Source organism: Bison bison, unplaced genomic scaffold (genome assembly GCF_000754665.1).
Source record: "Bison bison bison isolate TAMUID 2011002044 unplaced genomic scaffold, Bison_UMD1.0 scf7180017864034, whole genome shotgun sequence".
Classification (NCBI taxonomy): Eukaryota; Metazoa; Chordata; class Mammalia; order Artiodactyla; family Bovidae; genus Bison; species Bison bison.
In genome coordinates, this window is record NW_011494606.1 from 6,376,343 (window position 1) to 6,401,721 (window position 25,379).

At 35.4% G+C, this 25,379-nt stretch overlaps 1 protein-coding gene across 2 annotated transcripts in view; it reads left to right on the forward strand.

Moving 5' to 3' along the window:
* Positions 1–25,379, forward strand: part of DENND4A (DENN/MADD domain containing 4A) — a 94,270-nt gene that overhangs the window by 38,766 nt on the left and 30,125 nt on the right. The window contains exons 11-21 of one of the 2 annotated variants that reach the window (XM_010834551.1): positions 3,020–3,120; positions 4,843–5,061; positions 5,898–6,043; positions 17,468–17,601; positions 20,200–20,335; positions 20,684–20,890; positions 20,974–21,102; positions 21,352–21,493; positions 21,883–22,014; positions 24,026–24,142; positions 25,042–25,170. In XM_010834551.1, the coding sequence (XP_010832853.1) occupies positions 3,020–3,120; positions 4,843–5,061; positions 5,898–6,043; positions 17,468–17,601; positions 20,200–20,335; positions 20,684–20,890; positions 20,974–21,102; positions 21,352–21,493; positions 21,883–22,014; positions 24,026–24,142; positions 25,042–25,170 (1,592 nt within the window). The remainder of the gene's footprint in view (positions 1–3,019; positions 3,121–4,842; positions 5,062–5,897; positions 6,044–17,467; positions 17,602–20,199; positions 20,336–20,683; positions 20,891–20,973; positions 21,103–21,351; positions 21,494–21,882; positions 22,015–24,025; positions 24,143–25,041; positions 25,171–25,379) is intronic. The other variant, XM_010834552.1, reaches the window with a different exon arrangement.

The following is a 25,379-nucleotide window of genomic DNA, read 5'->3' on the forward strand; positions in this document are numbered from 1 at the left end:
TTTTTTTTTTTTTTTTGGTATATTTTGTGATAATAACTAGAATTCTTTTGAGCTATATTTTTTTTTATATTTGGGGTTTTTGCCATCTTTGAATCAGTTCTTACTATACTTTGATGAGATGGATTTAGTGTACTAGAGAAGGTTTTAATCCTCAGATATTTAAATATTTAAGAAATATTATAATCTTATGCCTTAGAAATTTATGTAAGGAATGTAAGGATTTTATAATTTTCTCTCTCTTTATTGAAATAATATTTAAGTTGTACCTACTGTAACTATATAGCTTTTCTTTAATTCAGTATTTTCTCTTGTGTCCTTTCAGTTTAATCATACTTAAGCTCTTCAGGAAAGAGGAAATTGATGCAATACCACATTGCATCCACAGGACGTACTTAAAATAACTGCGAGTTACCCTGTTAATAAAACCCCAAAGCTAGTTAGTACCTTTTACAGTTTAATTCTTCAAATGTTAAAGTAACATCTCTTTTTTGGCCAGTTGTTAAATGTTACATGATATAATGTTTTTAAAAATTGAAATGCAGTGTTGTAAATAAGTGTATACTGTATCTATTATTGTAATAAATTACATTTCCCTTCTTTTTGTACTTAATTTGTTAAAATAATTTTTTCTTATTTTAACTTTCTGTTTTGATCACTAATGAGTTAAAAAAGTCAAAAAAACATTGAGTTGTTTGCACTCATCAGTGGTCTTCCTTCTTGGTTTTATCGCCCTTTCAAACCTATGGGAGGACTAAAACCAGTGAACTAATCACTTTCTACTTTCCTTCATCCTGAATTTCTGAAACCTCAACCTGAAATTTGAAAGAAAACTCCTGAATATGAAATTTGTTGTTTCCTTTCCCCTTCTCTGACTCATAAATACATAAAGAACATGTTATGAATGTCAAGTTTCTGAAGGGAAATTAATATCTGATAATGTACTAGGCATAAAACTGTATGCATAGCCTAAGGTATCTTTTATTATTCTCTGTATTTTGTGAGGTAGTTTTTACTAAGCACTCTGCCAGACAAATAAGAAAACCAAAACTTAAATTTTTAAGTAATTTATCAAAAGGCACATAACTTATACTCACAGGACTGATTTTGAAAACATCATGGTATGACTCCATAACTAGTACTTCGTCCAGTAATTATTGGCTAACTAATTCTGTAATAGTAATCTTATAAATGGAACTCACCATGAGTAAAAATGCAAAAGGTTGTCATAGATTCAAACTTAGGTACTAGATAAAGCGCTTCTCCTCAACTAAGTTTTAGAGTGATGCTATCAAGGGCAAGAGGAGGAAAATTATGTGAGTAAATAGTAGTAGTTCTATGTAATGAAATGATACCAAAATATTGTTCATTGATTTATGCTACAGACATCTCAAGTGTCCTTCCCTCCCACCTTTTTTTTTGGCTAGGCACCGGGAATAAAAAAACAAATACATTCCTTTCTCTTAAATTGCTAATAATCTAGCAAGGGACACACAGTGAATGCTAAGGCACAGTGGGAGTGCTGTGTTTGAAACTTTCAGCAAGAAAATAATGCCAAGTATTTTTACATTGTGTTCTCACTTTAATACAGGGTTCTGTAGTCCTGTTCACATTCTCAATGAAATAAAATCTCACAGCAGGACATCTGCAATTTGACCCTGCCCTGTCTGTATTTTTTTTCTCATTGTGGAAAGATAGGGTAGATTCCAAGACAATTCTTTGTCAGCTTAAGCTTTCCCATCCACTCGTTTTTTCTTTGTTTAGTTTGTGGAGTTTTATTTGCGCTTTTTGTTCTGTGGGAAATTTAGGGAGCATTAAAAAAAACAACAGTTCAGCATGTTCCATTTAACACCTGCACTGTGTTGTTGAGTTTGGTGGTTAGAACATAAGTGATTTACTTTTGTTCTCCTTTTTCTCTACATTTTTTCAAGTTTCCTAAAATGAGTGTTTATTGCTTTTGAAATAGTAAAAAGTTTTAATAAATAGAGAATGGAATCAACAAAGTTATAGTTAAGTCCAGAAGCTTTACCACGTTTTATCACCATGCTCTTTTCTTTTTATGTTCCATCTATAGTTTAGGGAGCAACTGTGTGGTGATCGTTGTGATAAAGCAGATGACTGGAGTTCATCATAGAAACAAAGATATCAGTCAGATATCTTCTTCTATAGTTATAAAAGTATTTGGGGATGTTATACTTCTTTCAAATAATCTAACATTATAGATTATTTCTTTTCTGAAAGAAACTAAATTTTACTTATTTTTTAGGGAACTAAGAAACTAAATATTGAATATATCAAAGTATTTTCATAAGGTTTATGGATCCTTCGGTGAACTCCAGGAGTTGGTGATGGACAGGGAGGCCTGGCGTGCTGCGATTCATGGGGTCGCAAAGAGTTGGACACAACTGAGCAACTGATCTGATGGATCCTAAGTTCACTGAATGTATTCTAGAGTGCTTTGTCTTAGAGTCTATAAGAAAAAAACAAAGCAAAACAAAAGTCCCAATAGTAGGATTTCCCCAATATTTAAGTGTCTAAAGACTCTAAATGAGCTTAAGGGTAATGTGTGCAGGCGCGTATGTTCAGTCATGTCCGACTCTTTGTGGCCGTATGGACTGTAGCCCACCAGTCTCCTCTGTTCATGGGATTTTCCAGGCAAGAATACTGGAGTAGGTTGCCGTTTCCTCCTTTGGGGGATCTGATGACCACCACATTAAATTTTGGAGTGATTTTGCACATGATTCCAGTGCAAGTGGAATTGACTCAGTATCAACATAAGTATACGTTTTTGAGCTATATTTAATACAAAGTTCTACCCTCAAAATAAAAATTAATTTTACAACGTTAAGCAGTCCATTTACACCTGAAGTATTTTTCTCCTGTTAACAAGAATATTCTGTATGCTTTATTTTCATTCAATGTGTTTTCTGTTTTCCCCTTTTTATGAATAACAGGTATATACCTTCCCCACCTCTCCCCATGTTAATCTGACAAATATATTATTGTTATCATTTAATCTCAGAACTGGTGACAAGAAAAATGTAGCCTGGAAGATACTTCCAAAGAAACCATGTAAAAATCTGATGAACACACTGAATAATTTGCATCAGCAACTGGCAAAATGTAAGTGTATAATTTAATTAATGGAAGTAATTTAATCTGAAGAAAAGTCTCCAATTACTTTGCCTTACTTGTTAAAGGATAGTTTTTATCTAAAAGAAAATTTTTTAGAATAAGCATTAAAGCAAGTTTTTAGAAACCGAATGGGAGATTTTATGAAGTTTATATCATAATAAAATTCAAAAAGAGGTTAAGGTGGTTATTTTCAAATACTATGGAAAAATACTAGTTTCTACTTATGTGTTTTCTTTGTACATAAAATAGAAAGTTAGTTTTGAAAGTCTAAGACAGATGGTTTAAATTACATTAGAAAATACTGATGATTTCCATGGGGTGGGAGCATGGTCATATGCTTTTCACCTTTGGTAGATCTTAATGCTGTGGCCTACCTCAAATAATTTGAAAACAAAAGTTTGCCAAAAGCATTCAGAAATTAAAGTGAAAATTGATTGGCATATTTCAGTTCAAAGCTTACATAAGAGTATCTTGATAGTGATCCAGAATTACCGATAAAAGGAATTTAAGCCTTCAATTTATCTAAGCTTCTTACTGTTTTATAACAACAGTCCATTCAGGGTTCATAATTTGATGCTGTTGTATGAAAAGTGGTCAGTAATGATGTAGCAATATTTGAGGTTCTCATTTATGCATTAAGTGAAACATAAACATGGGAGGAGGCCTGCATCCTCAAGAGTTCAGGGCACCTTAGTATTGTTGGAAGGAGACACAGGAAAAGACAGTGTTTACAAAGCAAACCTTACAACAAGTAGATAATTCAAAAGTGGCTCAAAGTACTGGGATATGAAAAAACATGACATCAAGCAGAAAAAAATTTATCCTATGGAACAAATAAATTACATTTGGAATTCTATTTAATCTACTTAACTGCTTTCTAAAAGTTCATGAGCTTCTTTTGAATAGCTAAGAAGTCCAGCAGTTTTTATGGCAATATTCAAACATTATTAAAATAAGTGAAATAGCCCATCCAGCTCTACTGAAGGGCAGAATCCAAAGCTTAAAATTACAGGCTTAAAAAATACTGATATTATTTAGGATTATATATCACTTTACAGCTTCAGAGCACTTTCACATACATTCTTTTGTTTTTACAAATATGGAGATAATAAATTTGAGGGAGGTAGCTTGTCAGATATCATACAGTTAATAAGGATGAAGCTAAGATTAAAACCTAGGTCTTCCATTCCAGTGCCCATTTTCTTTTTTGCTTTCTTAGACAATAAGAATGTCACAAAAACTTCCTAAGATGACTTATTGTTCCTCGTATTTTAAAAAGTTTTTACATTTTGAAGCAATCACAAACATTGTTCCTTTGACTTTTTGAGAATAGATGTCCGCATCATCTCCAAATGGAATGTATATTTCCTACCAGCCAGTACATTCTCCTACGTCACTGCTGTATGCAATAACCGTGACAATCAGGAGATTAACATTGAGCATTGCTACCGTCCTTAGACCAATTCCAAGTTTTAGTGTATGTTAAGGAGTTATGTAAACAATGGTTGAAGTAGCTTGAGCTCTTTTGAGAACTCAACACATTTATTATTTTTCTTTCAAATTTATTGAGATATAATTGAGATACAGGACTGTGTAAGGTGTACAGCATAATGACTTGAATCACATATGCAACAGATTTATAATTGATACCATTATGAACCTTAGTTTTGACAGTTCTGGAGAAAACATTAACACTGTATTTCTTCACAGTACAGCAGAGACCAAGAGATGATGGACTTATGGACTTAGCAATGAATGATTATGACTTTAATTCTGGAAAGAGGTTGCACATGATAGACTTGGAAATCCAAGAGGCATTTTTGTGTTTCATGGCCTCTATTTTAAAAGGTTATAGATCATACTTAAGACCAATAACTCAAGCCCCATCTGAGACAGCCACAGATGCAACTTCTCTTTTTGCTCTACAAGGTAAATGATTATATAGTACTACAGCTTTCATGTTATTGAGCTTAACTTTGTGATGATTGCTTTCTGGGTTAGTAACTCATATTTCGGAGAAGGCAATGGCACCCCACTCCAGTACTCTTGCCTGGAAAATCCCATGGACGGAGGAGCCTGGTAGGCTGCAGTCCATGGGGTCACGAAGAGTCAGACATGACTGAGCAACTTCACTTTCACTTTTTACTTTCATGCATTGGAGAAGGAAATGGCAACCCACTCCACAGTGTTCTTGCCTGGAGAATCCCAGGGACAGGGGAGCCTGGTGGGCTGCCGTCTATGGGGTCGCACAGAGTCGGACACGACTGAAGCGACTTAGCAGCAGTAGCAGCAGCAGCTCATATTTATTAATATGCACTTGTCTATTTCAGCAGTATGTGTCTGTCAACTCAGTTGGTAATCCATTTCCATAGAATTAGTTATTTCTCAGGCACATTAAATACAATCCCAGTAGCAAAATACACAGAAGAGACTGTTTGACAAGTACCACTGTACTCTGTTGTGTCACAGTGTGTTAAGATACTGATGCTTTCAGCTTTCAGGGCAGCCAAGCAGTGTCGGGCAAGCATAGGAGCCCCTGGGTTGGAGGATTTAAAAGATTCCTTTCAAAGCAATAGGTTCAGGTTCCTTTCCTATTGCTATCTTTGTCAGGTCATGTCTCCTTCAGGAGTCTGTTTCTTTTTCTGCAAAACAGTAGAGTGTGGAGGGTATAGATGACATGTTTGATCTAGTTCCTGCTAGCTCAAAAGTTCTCTGAACCTATGAATGTATTATATATACTAACATTGCAAATTTATGTTGAACAGCTTTCTTAAGAAGTCGGGACCGGTCACATCAGAAATTCTATAACATGATGACCAAAACACAAATGTTTATTCGCTTCATTGAGGAATGTTCTTTCGTCAGTGATAAAGATGCAAGTCTGGCGTTTTTTGATGATTGTGTAGATAAAGTAAGTCATATAGTATGTCTACAGTGCCCTCACTTATTTTGTGTGACTATTATAAATGTTTTGAGTTACAGTTTCTATTTATAACTTAACCAGCTTTTAACAAAATTTTAATTAATTCCATTTAATCACTGACCCTTTATTATGAAGGTTTTGGTGGCCTCCTAGATGTTATGGAACTTATAACTTTGCAGGATTTTACTAAATTGTGAGTTTTATTTTAGCAACCATGTCTGTAACCCTTCCTGTCCATGTATAGACTAAGGAGATTTTATCCAAGTCTGTGGACCTCTAACTTGAGCATCCTTAATTTTCACCTCTCCTTTTGGTCTGAAGTGGGTTGTCACACACTGAGAGTAGGAGTAGAACATAACATTTCACCTGAACATTTCTACAATTTGGGAGTGCATTTGTAGCATAAATTAAGTGAATGAATTCTATTACATTCATCTGTGAAGCCTTCCCTTCCCCTGTAGTCCACTGTCATTAGTGAGGCAGAGCAAAGTGAGTATTCGTGCTGGATAGAGAGGAGCTTGGGGAACAGTGCCCCAGAGAGGGGTGCCAGAATCTGAGTGGGTGAAGGAGGAGCAGCTGAGCATGGAGTGTTGGAGCCCAAGACGGTGAGGAGAGCTTTCATCCATGCAAGGGTAGCATGGGGGAGTCAGAGGACGAGCAGGATGAAGAGAGTGTCCATGCTGGAGGACAGACTGTTCCAAGGGGTCAGAACCTAAACAGGTTAGGTTCATGTAGACATGAGGACAGCAGAGAGTGTCAGAGTCTAAGCAAGGCAGAGTCTGAGTGTTCCCATTGGGTGGTGCCAGCAAATGAGGTATCAGAGTTTGATCTGGAAATTAGAACATGTGAGGCATAATTGATGTGGAAAAATACTGTTTCTGGTGCTGATAGAGAGTTGACAAACTTAAGAAGCCCAGAAATAACCACCCTAGTCCTTGAAATGCTTTGCTTTGCTTGCTTAGTTGCTCAGTCATGTGCGACTCTTGAGACACTATGGACTGTAGCCCACCAGGCTCCTCTGTCCGTGGGATTTTTCAGGAAAGAATACTGGAGCAGGATGCCATTTCCTCCTCCAGGGGATCTTCCCAACCCAGGGATCAAACCCGCATCTCCCTGCATTGCAGGTGGATTCTTTACCTGCTGAGCTATCAGCAAAACCCTGAAATCCTTTAGAATAGGGAAAAGGTGGATATATGCCAATATTTTCTTAGAACTCAAAATTCATTTTCTCATAGAAACACTGATATACATGGTGACTGTCTGTAGTTCAGATGGTGCATGGCTAGAGTGTTGTGCCAGAAATATGTATTAAGTTTCTTTTTGGTGGATTGGTATTCTAACCACCATTTAGAACAAATTTTTAGAGTCTAGATTTATTGTAATAAATATATAAATGATAAATGCACTTTTGAAGTGTACAGGTTGATAAGTTTTGGCAAATATAGATTTCCATGTAACCATGACCCCAAAACATAGAACATTTCTATCACCCCAAAAAGGATATTGTTTTTTTTGCAAAATTCATTTTTTGTAGTTTGAATAACCTATATAAATAAGACAGACGTTTAGAACCCTGCTTTTTTGTAAGCTGAGTTCTGCCTTGAAATCCTGTTTATTTGGAGACGTAACATTATAGCTCCTTGATAGTTTTGTCTTCATTGTAGCATTATACTAAGAATGTGCTTTTCAATATTTTAATTAAATTTTTAAGTTTGCCTTTTTTTGGTGCTTTTAAAGTTAAATATTAGTAGAAAGAATAAATAAATAGAAAAGGTGTACAATGAATAAAAGTATGCTTTAAAGAATTTCTCTAAATCCTTTTTTATAGGAATAATTCTGTTGGTTTTTTAAATAAAAATGTTTCTGACTAACATGCTCTTTGAATGTTTTTCCTCTGTAGTGCTTGGCTTCCTCTATGGTGCTGAGCTTCCCTTGGAAACAATGGCATATATTAATAATTGGGTAACAATTGTTCCTTGTGCCAAGTCAACTGAATCATAAGGGACCAAATTAGTGACAGCGTTTGCTAATAGCCTGCTTTAGCCAATAAATTTATGAATCTACATAGGAACACTGAATTAGTTGGAAGGATCCAATTAGCAGTGCAGAAAAGAAAATCTTGTATTGTTCCCTTTGACTTCTTGCTCATTTTGTGTATCTTGCTTTCACAAGTTTGTATTTCGGCTAAAAACTCATATAATGGTATCACATGGTTTTAAAAAATTCTTACAATATTGTAAGACATACAGGATTTATAATTTTGCTAGATACTTAGGGTATCATGTTTGAAGAAGGATATTTTATTACTGAAAGTTTCTGTATTGTCTAGGATTTTCTTTTTTTTTTAACTTAAATGTATTTACTTTAATTAGAGGCTAATTACTTTACATAATTGTATTGGTTTTGCCATAGGATTTTCTGAAAATAGGTTACTTACTATTTAGTTGATAAAAGTTAGTGTGAAGCATGATTGACTTAAAGACTATAAATTCTGAGAAGTCTCAAAAAAGGAACAACCCAATTAAGTGTATAATTATTGTGTCTAGGCAGATTGTTTCCCTAAAATGCTCTTTACCTATTCAAAGTCTGGATCCAACAAAATATCACTTACATATAGTGGATTCATATGGTACTTAAGAATTTTGATGATTACTAAGAAAGTCAAAACTGGGAAATTTACTCACTAAAACATAGTTACTTGTATTTGCTTTATTATAATTCAAGGAACTCTTATTAGAGAAAATAATAAAATGTCAAAAATTCAAAGTGGATCTTTTTCTTAGTTAAAAGTGATTTTATTTGTGATATCATAAAATATATCTTAATAGAGGTTAATTGCATTCCTAGTATTAAGCAGAACTCTCTGAAATAGTAAATAATTGTACAGTGCTGTTACTGTTTTTCATATTTTAATGGCATAGTTTCAGTGCATTAAGCATAGAAAGTCAGTGATTGCTTTTAATGGTTTTTGAATATCAATAATACTTTTAAAATAGACATTCATATGGGATTATTCCTTAGCTAAGTGACTCTGAGCTTAATTTTTTTTAAGTGAACAGATCCCCTCTGGCAGTCTGGCTATGAAAACTAAATAATATCAGATATTCATTAAGTGCTTCAGCCAATCCTTCAGCCAGTCAATGACTAACATTGAACAAAAATTAGACATATTGCTCTTTTGATCTTAGCCTATCCAAACAGAAAACATTTGATCAACTTTAAAAAACCTTGAGTGGGTAAAGCTGACTAGGACTAAGAAAAACAATATATGAGAATTATTTGTGTTTCATTTATGACTAATTTGAAAGCCATGTGTTCTTTTTCTTCATATGATTGTATTTTAAATCCTTACAATCTGTTCCTATAGGATGGAGCTTAACTGAAAGCAGTTTGTGTAACAAATAGTCTGGTAAGGTTTTTCTTGGTCTCCCAAGCATCCCTCTGCAGTGTTTTCTGAGCATATTAATGTCTTGTGAAAAAATACGAAGAGAATATGAAAATTATTTTAATTTTATCCTGCCGTGGGTGTTGGATTTCTTTTTTCTCCCAATAGAGACAGATGTCACTATGTTTTCCAAAAGACAGAAATGCCCAACTGATAAATGAAGCATTTATTACATGGTAGTTTTTGTAATGTTGAAATGGGATTTTATTAGGAGACAAGCTAAGGGAAGTTATCCCAAGGTACTGAATTTACAGAGCACAATTTTAATATTTTAGTAGACTTTACAATACTTAGAGCAGTTGTCCATGTCCATAGGTTTTTTCCTATGCAAACAAAGGGACAGGTCTGACAGGGAGAAGCTGATAAATAAATAAAATAAAAATTTTAAAACACCTAATGCTCACAGACAGACAGTTCTCTTATAATATTCCATTATGAAGACCGGAGTGGTTGGTTTCCAGCTTCCTTTCCAGTGTCCTTTGGTATTGGTTGTAACCTTTTTATTGTGGTTCATCTCTTCTACTTCATTATCACTGTTACTGTTATAATTACATTAACCTCTTTTCATCTACATAAAAATGTTTGCGTATCATATAGAGCTTCCATCTTCATTCTGGGGTTGCCCATGGATGCTCTGGGGTTGCCCGTGGACAGGACTAGAAAAGGTCAGTTTTCACTCCAATCCCAAAGAAAGGCAATGCCAAAGAATGTTCAAACTACCACACAGTTGCACTCATCTCACACACTAGCAGAGTAATGCTCAAAATTCTCCAAGCCAGGCTTCAACAGTATGTGAACCACGAACTTCCAGATGTTCAAGCTGGTTTTAGAAAAGGCAGAGGAACCAGAGATCAAATTGCCAACATCTGTTGGATCATCAAAAAAGCAAGAGAGTTCCAGAAAAACATCTACTTCTGCTTTGTTGACTACGCTGAAACCTTTGACTGTGTGGATCACAACAGACTGTGGAAAATTCTTCAAGAGATGGGAATGCCAGACCACCCGACCTGCCTCCTGAGAAATCTGTATGCAGGTCAAGAAGCCACAGTTAGAACTGGACATGGAACAACAGACTTGCTTCAAGTCTGGAGAAGAGTACGTCAAGGCTGTATATTGTCACCCTGTTTATTTAACTTACATGCAGAGTACATCATGTGAAATGCTGGGCTGGATGAAGCACAAGCTGGAATCAAGATTGCCAGAAGAAATATCAATAACCTCAGATACACAGATGACACCACCCTTATGGCAGAAAGCGAAGAAAACTCAAGAGCCTCTTGATGAAAGTAAAAGAGGAGAGTAAAAAAGTTGGCTTAAAACTCAACATTCAGAAAACTAAGACCATATCATCCAGTCCCATCACTTCATGGCAAATAGATGGAGAAACAATGGAAACAGTGAGAGATTTTATTCTGGGGGGCTCCAAAATCACTGCAGGTGGTGACTGCAGCCATGGAATTAAAAGATGCTTGCTCCTTGGAACAAAAACTAGGACCAACATAGACAGCATGTTGAAAAGCAGAGACATTACTCTGCCAACAAAGGTCCATCTATTAAAGCTATGATTTTTTCCAGTAGTCATGTATAGATATGAGAGTTGGACTATAAAGAAAGCTGAGCACCAAAGAATTGATGCTCTTGAACTGTGGTGTTGGAGAAGACTCTTGAGAGTCCCTTGGACTCCTAGAAGATCCAGCCAGTCCATCCTAAAGAAAATCAGTCCTGAATATTCATTGGAAGTAATGATGCTTAACCTGAAACTCCAATACTTTGGCCATCTGATGCGAAGAACTGATCATTGGAAAAGACCCTGATGCTGGGAAAGATTGAAGGCAGGAGGAGAAGGGGATGACAGAGGACGAGATGGTTGGATGGCATCACCTACTCGATAGACATGAGTTTGAGCACGCATCAGGAGTTGGTGATGGACAGGGAGGCCTGGCATGCTGCAGTCCATGGGGTCGAAAAGAGTCGGACGCAATTGAGCAACTGAACTGATCTAAACTGGTGAACATTATATCCTTCTAGGGACACCAGTGATTTCCAGTTATTATTGACATGTTCCTAATGTTGTTTTATGAAGTAACAGAAGTGTGGAAAATAAAAGGGTGGAAAAATTCTATAAGCTCAGTGCCCTGATATCCATTTTACATTTACTTTCAATGTTTTTTTTAACATAATTGTGATTATTTCCTAATTTTTTACATAACCAGATCTTATAAACCTTTTTATATTGCTGCCAAATCTCTAAAAAGTAATTTTTTATTGTTTGCCACATTAAAACAGCATAGTGTAAAAAGTCAAATGATTTTACAAGGCTTAGGCCCCATTTTTTTCCCACCCCTAGTTTCTATTCTCAGAGGCAACCACTTTCTCTTTTAGCTATTTCATCAGTCATTTACTTTAAGATTTCCAAATAATGTCTTGTTTTTGCTGCTTATTGTTTTATATATTCTCCATTAAGGTTGTATCTACTACCATCACCAAAATTCTCCCATAGTTGGTCAAATGGTTTGCAATGTTGATATTTTAATTGATATTTTATCAATATACCTGTCTGAAAATTTCACTTTGTATGCAGTCACAGATAGGTCATATGTATATACTGTAATTAAATTTTCTTTTACGTATGGACTTTGTTTTCCCTAATGTTAATAATTGCTATATTTCTAATTTTGTGTGTACTATTAATTCATCTCTAAGCTCTTCTATGAAGGTAAAAAATCGAAAATCTCAGTTTTTCTAACATGTCATATAGTCTATCAGTTTGTTTTTTTTTTAATTCTTGCTGGAGCTTTCCATCTTTGTGTTTCAGTCTGAACTGCTTTCTAGACTGTCATCCTAGGATTTTCCTTCACCATCATCTTGGGAATTGTATTGACCTCTCTTCAGAGTTGGATCCCCAGCTTTCTGGCTTCAGTAACTTCCCTCTTGGTTTATTTCCTTGTTATGGTGAATCACAGATTTCAGTGGTTTAGTGAGAAAGACTCGATGGGAGTTACATGTTTTGATGCCCTGCCTGCCTGCAAATTTCATTATTCTCCCTTAATACTTGATTGCTAGTCTGGTCGGATGTAAAATCTGAAGTCATTACTACATTGTCTTCTGGCCTCAGATGTTATTGTTGAGAATAACACCTAGTCTAGTACTGTCTTTATTTCTGATCTTTTGTGCCTGATCTCTTTTTCTTTCTGGAACCATTTAAGATCCCTGATCTGAAATCACAAGGATATGCTTGGTGTCAGCCTTCATTTTCATCTCTGAGTTGGACATATATAGGCCCTTTTAATCTATAACTTGTGGCCTTCAAATTCTGGGGTATTTTCTTTCATATTTTTATTTTTTATAATTTTTTAAAGATTTATTTATTTTCTTGATCGCATCAGGTCTTGGTTGCTGCACGCGGGATCTTCTTCACCTCATGCCACATCTTTTGTCGTGGCACATGGACTCTCTAGTTGCGGTGTACAGGCTTAGTTGCTCTGAGGCGTGTGGGATCTTAGTTCCCCAGCAGGGATCGAACCCATGTCCTGTGCACTGCACAGCAGGTTCTTAACCACTGAACCACCAGGAAATTGCTGTGTTGTTTTTTTTTTCCTTTTTTAGATTTACTTTCCTCCAATTTCTCTGTTCTCTTTTTCTGAAATATGTATTGTTTGTGTATTGGCCCTCCTGGCCTGATCTTCTTAATTTTCTTTTTTCTTTCTTTTTTGGTGGTTGTTTTCATCTTATTTTCTATCTCTTTGTCATATCTCCACTTTCCAGATGTCTTCAATTTTATCTTTCAGCCTTTATAGTATACTTTTAACCTCTGTTATCATATTTATAATTGCCATAAGCTCCTTCTCATTCTCTGAATGCTCCCTTCTTATGTGGGTATGTGTTATAGCATCTTCTTGTTTCGTGGATGTAGGCTTATTCATTTTAGTTATTTTGAAGGGTTTTTTCCCCTTTCATTGTCTCTCCTTCTGAGAACCTTTTAATATTTATTTTATTCTTTTTCAAGTTTTTGGGTTTTTTTGTGTGTGATCTATAGTTGGTATTTGTTACCAAGTATGAGGCACAGAGAACTCAGTGGAGCTCTTTTTAGAAGATGAGACTTGGAGCTTCCTTAGGTATGAGATTGATGATCATAAAGGAACTCAGCTATTTCATTAGAGTCCCTATTTGATCAGTGTCTGTAATTCTTTTAGGCTACGTAGTTTCCCCAAGAGATATCTCCAGTCTTTAGCCTAGAATGCGTAAGCAGGTATTCTCAGAGCTGAGTGGGGAAGGTAGCTAAGATTTTCTACTTGTTGTAACATGTAAGCTTTTACTCATTTCACCTGTTTTATGGTATTAATCTCCTTCATCTTCCCCAGCTCTGCCTGGCATCCTCAAATGTAAGGCTTCTCTGATTCACTCAGAAAGACCCAACCCAGTTTTCTGCTGCTGGGGAGAGGTCATGGCCTAACTGTGCTGGCTTGGGCAAGGGTCTGCTGGTACTGCTACTGCTAAGTCACTATAGTCGTGTCCGACTCTGTGTGACCCCATAGACGGCAGCCCACCAGGCTCCCCTGTCCCTGGGATTCTCCAGGCAAGAACACTGGAGTGGGTTGCCATTTCCTTCTCCAGTGCATGAAAGTGAAAAGTGAAAGTGAAGTCGCTCGGTCGTGTCCGACTGGGCAAGGGTCTAGGAGTTCTCAAATGCAGGCATTTAACTAATTCTCCTGATTCAACCCCACTTGCCGTCCTGTCTTCAGGGGCATCATGCTCTTCATCCCTGACCTTTCTGGTGCTCTGTAGAGCCAAATGGCTGACTTTTTGGTTTTTCTTCTCTACCCCCTCCCCAGTGCCAGACATGTGGTTTTCAGCTTTCATAGGTCTCATCAAGCTACTATGCGGCTTCTAAAATGTTTTGAACTCAGCTCTGCTGTTGACTTCTCTCCAGTTCATTTTGCCTTCATTGTTTTTTAATCTCCTTACTCTTGTTTTGGTGAGATTTCAGGAAGGATTGAAGGTAAATAGTTGTGTTTAATTTGTCTTGTCCAACCAGAGGCCTGCATAACCTTTACTCTTTTCATTTTTTTTTCTTTTAATGATTTTTTTTTTTTAATTTAAGGCTGTGCAGGGTCTTCGTTGCTACATGGGCTTTTCTCTAGTTGCAGCGAGCAGTCTACTCTCCACTTGTGATGCATGGGCTTCTCGTGGTGGTGGCTCCCCTTGTTGCGGAGCACAGACTCTAAGGTGTGCGGGTTCAGGAGTTGCGGCTCCTGGACCCTAGAGCACAGGCTCAGTAGTTGTGGCATACGGGCTTAGCTGCTCCTAGGCATATGGGATCTTCCCAAACCAGGGAGGGAACTCTTTACCACTGAGCCACCAGGGAAGCCCTCAGGCATATTTTCGATTCTAGTGTTCCACACTCGTATCTGGTGAGAGAGGCCAGGATCAAGAAGCCTGGGAACTGGGAGTCCTCAGCCACAGTTCTGGTTTTGCCATCAAAAGCTCTGGGGCCTCTGGCAAGCACCTCAGCTTTCTTGGGACTATTTCCTTCCCTCGGTCGTGTCTGACTCTTTGTGACCCCATGGACAGTAGCCCGCCAGGCTCCTCTGTCCATGGGATTTCCCAGGCAAAACTATTGGAGTGGGTTGCCATTTCCTTCTCCATACTCTTTCATTTTTAGTGACTGTATATATCATCTATGTATCATACTTTATTTATTTACTTATTTTTTGTCATGTAGGTGACTTCCAGTTTATTGTTATTGTATGTGTATGTATGTGCACTCAGTCGTGTCTCTTTGCAACCCCATGGACTATATATAGCCTTCCAGGCTCCTTTGTCCGTGGGATTCTCCAGGCAAGAATACTGGAGTGGGTTGTCATTTCCTCCTCCCAGGGATCTTCCCAACCCAGGGACCAAACCCACGTCTCTTACGTCTCCTGCATTGGCAGGCAGGTTCTTTACCACTAGCATCACCTGGGAAGCCCAAGAACTGAGAGTGTTAGTTGCTCAGTTGTATCCCACTCTTTGCAACCTCATGGTCTGTCCATGGAATTCTCCATGGCAAGAATACTGGAGTGGGTTGCCATTCCCTTTCCAGGGGATCTCTGACCCAGGGATCAAACCCACGTCTCCTGCATTGCAGGTGGATTACTTACCATCTGAGCTACCAGGGAAGCTTATTGCAGTCCTGCAAAAAAAAAAAAAAATTTCATACTGATAATTTTTTCTATTAGGTTTTTTCCTTAGAATAGGGAGGAAAGGAATTCCCTGGCAGTCCAGTGGTTAAGGGTCCATACTCCTACTGCAGAGGATACAGGTTTGATCCATGGCACAATGCAGCACAGCCCAAGGGGAAAAAAGGATATGGTGGATGTGTTTAAACATAGCTTGCTTTCTAAAAAATATTGTATCAATTTTGAGTACTAGCTGAGTTTGTGATTACCCAATTTACTATATTTATTATATCATTGCTTGTTTCACTGTATAAAAGTTTTGAAAGGCTAAAAACAAAGGTACCTTCTTTTATAATATACTGATTAATTTTTAAACCCTTGGACAGAATTGAAATAAGTGCTTATCCTAAAAGTAGTATAGTCTTCCTTGTTTACATTTTTATTCTGAACATTTGTTGCTTTTGTAATTTTTATAAAGCAAGTAAAAATAATACATATTCATTATTTTAATTGGAAGACAAATAACAATATAAAAAAGAAAATTATTGCCAGTAATAACACCACCCAGAGGTACCATTTTGATAACTGTGTGTGTGCATCTGTGTGTGTGTGGGAAAGTGTGCACACACAGAAATATATCTGTATAACAGATATAGGCACAGTCTTAAAAAAGTTAGAATCATACTCCCTGTGTGTGTGGTATGTATATATAGATACACATATATATTATTTAGTAGTTTTTTTAATTTTGTGAACATTTTCTCCTGTCATTAATTCTGAAACATGCCTTAATTATTGTCTAGTTCACTATATGGATATACCATTAAAAACATTCTTTAATACCAGAGATTACAGCAGGTAATGCTGTGAAATTATAATCAACAATTTATATAAGACGACTCTGAATGTATCACCTCTTTTTAAAGGTTAGGAAAATGGTAAAAGCTGTTTCTGTCCTGTTCTGGTCTACTCTTCTGTAAATCCTTACTTTAAGATTTAACTTGTTAATAAGACTTACTCTCCATTTATTCCTGTTATGTGACATTAATTCTGTCTAACCTGATAAAATTCTGTGCATTCTATTTTGTCATACGTATGACATCTGGTTTAAATTAATGTGAATATTGTGCTATTTAGTTTATGAGTTCCTTTTGGGAAGTTTAGACTCTATGAAGTTTTTATTTTTATAAATATTACCATACCATAAAGTATCTTGAGGTAACAGACAACTAAAATGCTTTAAATATTGATGTGACTAGAACTTAACACAAATGTGCTTCTACATATACTGGAAGAACATAGGGAAGTTTATTTTACTTAGTCAAAATCAAAGACAGACCCAGTATTCTCAACATACACACACATGCATGCATGCATGCATGCATGCACATTTAAATATTATTATTTGTTAATATAATAACATTTTAAGGTTCTATTTCTTGAGTAAATTTTCACTATTCAAAATGCAAAACAACATTAAAAGGTAATATATTGGGAAATCTGGGTCCTATTCCATTCTAGTACATTCCCTTCATTTCCTCTTAGCCATATAGATAATTACTTTCTTAAAAAAGTATTTTTGAGTATTTCTTTATGTGAGTACAAGCGAAAACTAAATGTGTTGTTATTGTCACTTAATTATCTCAGAGAACTTTCTATAGTAATACACAGAGAACTTGCTCATTCTTTTTTTAAATAGCTTCTTAGTATCTAGTTGTGTAAATAAATGGTTTATTTAACCATTCTCTATAGATGAACACTTGTCTAGTCAATGTATCTTTTTAATATATATATTTTTAACTCCTTCAGGTGGATATGGACAAGAGTGGTGAAGTGCGACTTATAGAATTGGATGAATCTTTCAAAAGTGAACATACTGTTTTTGTAACACCTCCTGAGATCCCCCATCTACCCAATGGTGAAGAACCCCCTTTACAGTACAGGTATTCAAGAGGCAGAATGTTTGAGATTGAAAGAGAGAAGCAATCCATCATCTGTGACGTAGCTTTCTAAGGACTGTGGTATTTTCAAAAATCCAAACTTTACAGATCCCTAATTTTTAGGTGGTAAGCAAGCTTATCCCACATCCATTACTAAGTTTTGAGGTATAAAAAGAAAAAATATATAATTTTGCATGATATAGACTTAGGAACTCTCTATATCTCCATAAGTATATGTTCTCATAAATTTTAAGTTAGGACCCTCCAAAATGTAGCACATTTATTATAGAATTTTGATTTTTGTCTCTAAGATTGGTTTACTCACTTTCATCCCCTCCCCAACACATACTGATTAATGTAACCTTGGTTTACAAAAGGATTATCAGCTATACTTCAATTAAAAAAAAAATATTGATCTAATTTAGAGTTGATATTTGTGACTTTGAGTTTTATGATTTAATTTTTTTAGGCTTTTAATTTTTCCATGAGTTTTAAAGTCAAGGAAATTCAAAACTGTTGGAATTAGTCGTCGTTAATTTAAGAAGTTTGTTCAGACACTGCTAAGTGCTTGGTATATAGACTTGAATGATCGTCTAGTGGGAAAGAGAAAAGCTCTGAGCACAGTGATAGGGTTATGATAGAGGTGGATTTATCATAGTCTATCTAGATATGTATTTTATATATATACACACACACAGATACATACATAACATTTATATATATATGTTATATATATAACATATCTAATATACCATTAAAATGGCAATTCCATCCAGATTTTAAATGATTTTTAAAATTTTCCATAATAATTTCTTATTTTAAAGATTCTAAAACCATTTTATACCTATAATTAAATCATAGTGTGTTTTCATTGAAAAGAAATCTTTCAGGACATCCTCATTTATCACTGGGATTAAATTCTTCCTTTTACAAGTGGTGTAACTGATGTTTTGAATATTGATGAATTCATAAGCTACCTGATTCCTACCCTTCATTTTTATCTATTGCTGATGTTGCTCATATAATTTTTTAAAAGTCTGCCTTTTCTCAAAGACATTTAAAATATTTCTGATAGTTTCTCTTTCTTTTTCTTTCTAAATGAGATCTCATTTCTTTTTTCTGTTTTGTACGTTATACTTCTAAGAGACATCTTTTGGTATATTTCATTAATACAGTTTTGTTTTTCTTTTTATTTTTGTAGTTTGGCTTTAATTATTTAATTTAAAATTTGCCTTTAGATTTAGTCCTTTAAAAGGAATACTACTTATTTTTAAAAGTTCTCATTTTTTAAAAGAGCCTGTCATTTTTTTTCCTTGAGACTACTAATATGATTTTGGTGTAATCATACCCATCATTGGAAATAAACTTAAATGTCTTTAATGGGCACAGTGGATCTTGTTAGTAAGAGGTAGTAATTCTTATATATCCTTACATAGTCTGTCTAAAATGATAAGACAGTAAGTTTCCATAAGATGTACTGTGTGTCTTATTATCACACTATCTACATACAGTGAACTTTTTTAAGGGACATGATTTTACTGAACTTTGCTATTTTATTCCTACTTAATATTCAGTCATTACTAATAGCTTCTTGTTCTCTTGGGTTTGCCTATAATAACATATAATAGATACAGTTTATCTTTTATTATAGTTAGTTTTTTTCTTAGGTAATTAAAACTCTTTATATGCCTTTAAGAATAATCTAAAGTAGGATAGGTTTGCTCCTCAGAGGCTTCTTCTGTTGTTCTTAGCATTGCTTTTACCCAGCTGCTGCTACCTTTTTTTTCATTTGTTAGTATTTGTTTGTTTGTGCGGGGCCCCAGCTGTAGCACGTAGTATCTGTAGTTTCAGCATGTGGGATCTTGCTCTCCAATCCAGGATCAAACCTGGGCCCACTGTATTGAGAACGTGGAGCCCCAGTCACCGGACCACCAGGGAGGTCCCTGCTGCTCCCTTTTAAATGCCCAGACACACTACGCCAGCACCAAATTAGGTCCACCTCCTCACAGTCACCCAGTCTAATCTTTTCTTCCTATTCTCCAACTTCTTCAATTTTCTTTCTCATAAATGAGGCCCTGAATCTACTTCGCTAACCTGATAAATCCCTTCATAATAATGTGAGAGCTTGTCCTGGTTGACTTATATTATTTGCGTTTTTTAAGAGGAAAGTTCTATAGTAATATGTTAATCCAAGCAATGATATTAATAACTCTCCTGTCTGAAAAAGTATCGATTTAGTGGGCCTTTTACCCATTCTCATATTATCTCATATGTTTGCTGTTTATCTGCATGAATACTCGTAAAATTTGTTTGAGTTACTTTGGAGTTTGATGTCAAGTTTAGCAAAATTTAAATGTGTTTCACTTTTTTATCTCCAAAATATATCCTTGAATATGTATTTGGCTATTACATTTTTAGCTATTATAGTAAGAAAAGCATCACTAGTATGAATATTTGTTGATTATATATCAAACCCTTATGGAGGAAGACTGTTAAAATAAGTTAAAATGAGTTAAGAAGTTATTGGTCATAATTTGTTTAGCTTGTAACCAGTATGATCATCTATATGTGCTTGAGTTTTTCTTTTCTTTTCAAAAACAGCTATAATGGATTTCCAGTTCTTAGGAACAATTTATTTGAGAGACCAGAAGGATTTCTGCAAACACGAAAGAGCAAATTGCCTTCAAAATCAAGTAGTCCTAGTAGCCCTTCTCCCATGTTCAGAAGAACGAAACAGGTGCTTTGATGATCTTGTATTCTTCACGTAATCACGCAGTAGAACAAAAATGAATATGACACTCTTCCTCCCGTATAGTACTACCCCACATTATGCTCCCTGAAGCATTGTGAAGAAAATGTAGAATAATCTGACTTCAAAAAATTAACCAGTTCTCTTGTCCTCGAACTTTATTTTACATATTGTATAATACAGATTAAAGCAGAGGCTTGAATATTTATTAATTATAGACAGATGTTAGGGAAACATTGTAAAAGCATGTGAGTTACACTTGTTCAGCCTTCAGTTAAATAAGGATATTTTAAGTATGTAAGTTTATTAATAAGATCCTTGCATTTTTTTTTCCAGGAAATTAAATCAGCCCATAAAATTGCCAAGAGATATTCTTCCATTCCTCAGATGTGGTCTAGGTGTCTACTGCGTCACTGTTATGGACTCTGGTTTATTTGTCTCCCAGCTTATGTGAAAGTATGCCATTCAAAAGTCAGGGCTCTGAAAACAGCATATGATGTACTCAAAAAAATGCAGTCAAAGAAGATGGATCCACCTGATGAGGTAACAATTATCCTTATTATTTTGTTCAAGATTTATGTACATAGATATTTTGCTGCTGTACACTCAAAACGGCTGTGTTCCAGGTGTGCTACCGCATTCTCATGCAGCTCTGCGGACAGTATGATCAGCCAGTGCTTGCAGTTCGAGTGCTTTTTGAAATGCAGAAAGCTGGTATTGACCCAAATGCTATTACTTATGGCTATTATAATAAGGTAATTACTTTGACTTAAATATAACTTTAGTCATTTTACAACCTTAGTTTAATGGCAGAAATAAATGATGCCGGGGCTTTGTGGTATTTATTTTAGAGTATCTAAAATATACTTTGCAAATTGAAAATAAGATTTTTTGTTCTATTTTGGGTTGTACAGTGTGTTTATTCTTTAGATTAACTCTAGAGCTAATGAATGTTCATTTATAAAAATTATTTCACTAATTATTTTATTTTGTTGACTGAATAGGCTGTTTTGGAAAGTACTTGGCCTTCAAGGAGTCGTAGTGGATATTTTCTTTGGACAAAAGTGAGAAATGTTGTTTTAGGAGTAGCACAGTTCAAAAGAGCTTTAAAGAAGCATGCGAATTTATCTCAAACAGCTCTCTCAGGTAATTACAGGTTTTTAAGGGATGTACATGTTGTACTTTTTCTTTAAAATTAATTGACTAGTTATAATGGACACTATTTGGAAATTTCAGTGTTTCAAAATAATGTTTTCTGGTTTTTATTGTCATTAAGCAAATGCTAATATTAATTCTTACCATTTAAAAAGTACCCAATTTTACTGTTTGTTCTTGTAACTGTTATCAGCCTTTGGTGGTCTTGTTTTAGTGTCCGTTAGTATTCATGATAGGCTGCTTTGCTGTAGTTGTATTTTGCTAATTATGAGACAGTCTTCATGATCAGTATTAGTAGATTGTTAGCTTGAACAACAAACTAATATGTATTTTTGGTTATCTCCCTGAGTAGTAAAGTGCTGTCAAATTGTGTTCTTAAGCAGATGGCAGTGACCTGGACGCTGTTAGCCATGGCAGCATGGATAGTGGCCACGGGACGCACGCTGTGGAGCAGGCGCCGTGTAGTACAGGTTCAATCAAAGCGTATGCTTCCGATGATAGATCTAGTACAGGTTTGTGTGTGCTTATGTATACATTTATTGCAATCCATTTTAAGAACTAAGTTTGCTGTCCTGTCTTTTTTAGATTTTAATTTTCAATGGTATATTTAATTGTCTTTTTAAAGTTTATATGGTAGGCATTTGACAGTATATTTAATAACTATGCAATTTTATGCATTCTCTACTTGAGTCAGAATGAAAGGTTAAGAGAGTTTATTTCAGTTTTTAGCCCATGATAATCCAGTTAACTCTGAATAGCACAGAGGTCTCTTTATCATATCCTATTCTTAGGATAAGTTCTTTGTATTAGGAGCATGTTATGAGAGTTTTTTTTTATGTTATTAGGGTTTGAAAGAAAGAAACTTAGATCCTTAATCTGAGTTAATAGTACTATATCAGCTTCAGTTTCCAGGATTCAACAGTGTTCCGTGTTTCATGCAAGATATTATCATTGGGGGAAGCTGGGTAAAGGGTACAGAAGAACTCTTCCTACTGTATTATTTTTGCAACTTCTTGTGAGTTTTAATCTATATTAAAAATCACAATAAAAAATTTAAACATATTTAAAACTTACAGCATTCTAGCACTGAAGATAGCATTACTTTCATTAAAAGATTTGTATGTAAGCTTCCTGTAAGTGTTATGAAAACTAACACACATAAAAAATATATTATTTGAATAATTCTGCCCTTTTCATTTGTACATTATAAAAAATTAGACATGATTTCTGAATATAGTGTAAGAGCTTCATATTAATGAGCAGAAACTTTAAACTTAAAAATCCAAGCATTAATAATAAAACATGAAGACTTATGGCTCTGCAAATTTTAACATTATTTTGGTTTATCTCTTTTTACGTGTACTTTTGAGAGTAATAAGTATAAGCTGTGTACATTGAAATGTCATTTTCGTAGTTCTTCCTTGGCTGGCTTTGTTTCTTGTTCATGCGATTGTGAATTTAATCAGAGTTGTAGTAGTCATCCTCAGGCATTAGCTCTTAAAAATGAAGAGCTCCGTCTTTTAACTAATGGCCTTTAAAAAGGATATCTGCAGTGAAGAACCTAATGAAACCTTGGATTTTATCAAGATTATATTTACATTTTTTAATTTGTTGTTTCTTTGGAAATAGAGCTGAAACTTTGATTAGAAAAAAATACAAACTCAAAATTATAAAAAAGATATTAAGGTAAACACCTAATGATAATACAGTTTCTTTAAGCAGTTCTTTGCAAGTTTATAAAATCATTTTATGTGTGGCCTCTCATATAACAGCCTTTTACATTATACCTCTGGGAACTTGAGAGTCAAAGAGAAAGGTTAAATGGTTTACTTAAAATCATGTCTCCTAAGATCAAGAACTAGGATTCAAAACCTTGTTTTGATGCCAGTCTAGTGAGAACAATTTGCTGAAAGTTATAGAGTGCCTCTTTAATAGAAGTGTATTAGAAGTTTTCTTATATTGTTGCAACATTTGCTTAATAAATGTAACACTAGATTTTTTCCTCATTCCCATGTATTTGCACTCATGTGCAGTTCAGTAATTATTCAGTTGAATTTTCAGAGAACTAATTATGTATCAACAAGTTTAAACAGGCCAATTTTTTGGTAAGCTCTTTTAGACATTTGGCTTCAGTGATCTGTGTGTGGGTGTTCTATTAAGAGTTCTCTACAGATTTTTCTTCTCCACTGCTTAGTTGGATCTCAGACCTTCACCTAGAAAGGTCATGGACTTGAATAAAGAATGTTTGGTTCGTCTGTGTCTTTTGGAGCCCAGATAGTAGTGTAAACACACATAGTTACTTTTGACTACAATGTGGAGACAAAAATAAATGTGATCATTTTGTGATCATTCCTTTCTTACATTAATAGAGATGAGGAAGAGCTAACAAAATAATGCTTTCAATTGGAAGTTATCCAGAAAACTTTCTATGAGTAAACCTAAATACCAATGTGTATTTTCTAATCCAGTTTCTCTTATTAAAGAATTTTATGATAAACAACATAGGGTTTTTTCCTTTTCCAGGTGGCCAGTCTGACCTTGGATATAATTCGTTATCTAAGGATGAAGTTAGAAGAGGGGATACATCCACTGAGGACATTCAAGAAGAAAAAGATAAGAAAGGGAGTGATTCTAGTTCCTGTAGGTTCTAAGTTGATATGGTATAAAATTGTGAGATTACATTAATAGAAAATTCAGGTCACTTTGTGTCAAAGTACTAATTTTGTTTTTTACTTTCCCATGGAAACTCCTCTTTCCTCACATTATAAGCCCTCTCCACCACCTAATATTCCAGCATGTAAATGCCTTATGTGTGAAGTGTGTGATCTCAGTGGCAAAACACTCTCCAATCAAATACTATTCTTATAGTAGAAATACATATTTCTTCAAACAGTGGCTTTTTCCTGGGGCTTAATATTTTTACTTAATGCTTTTATTAATGGACTGTGATTTATATTTTTCTCACTTACGTCTCCCCATAAAAAGCAGTGTTTCGTAACTAAAGAATAAATAGAAAAGGCATGCATTATATGTGTGGACCTCATGCATGACCAGTATTTAGCTGTTTGATACACACCTTGATGACTCAAATGACATCACTTATTTCTGATTGACAAATAGATACAGAGGTCTTCAATATTTTCTTATCACTTTTTTTTGGGTGGAACTATTTAGAACTAAAAGCCACTTCTCCTTATGGCTCCATTGATGTGTATGCTATGTTATGCTAAGTCACGTCAGTCGTGTCCGACTCTGTGCGACCCCATTGACGGCAGCCCACCAGGCTCCCCTGTTCCTGGGATTCTCCAGGCAAGAACACTGGAGTGGGTTGCCATTTCCTTCTCCAATGCATGAAAGTGAAAAGTGAAAGTGAAGTCGCTCAGTCGTGTCCGACTCCTAGCGACCCCATGGATTGCAGCCTACCAGGCTCCTCCGTCCGTGGGATTTTCCAAGCAAGAGTACTGGAGTGGGATGCCATTGCCTTCTCCGATTGATGTGTATAGATTACATCTAAACAAATTGCATTTTAATCTTTACAGTGTCAGAGTGCGAGAGTGCAAAGGGAAGTGCCGACTGTCTTCCTAAGCTCGGTTATCAAAGTTCTTCCAGTATAGTTCGCCTCAATGGTACAAGTAACAGTGCTGATAAAATATCAGGAGAAAGCACAGGTAAGTTGAATAGTATCCTCCTGTTATGTGCAGAATAACTTGTGTCTGTATTTCTAGTGACTTTTTTTTAAATTTTATTTTATTTTTAAACTTTACAATATTGTATTAGTTTTGCCAAATATCGAAATGAATCCACCACAGGTATACCTGTGTTCCCCATCCTGAACCCTCCTCCCTCCTCCCTCCCCATACCCTCCCTCTGGGGCGCC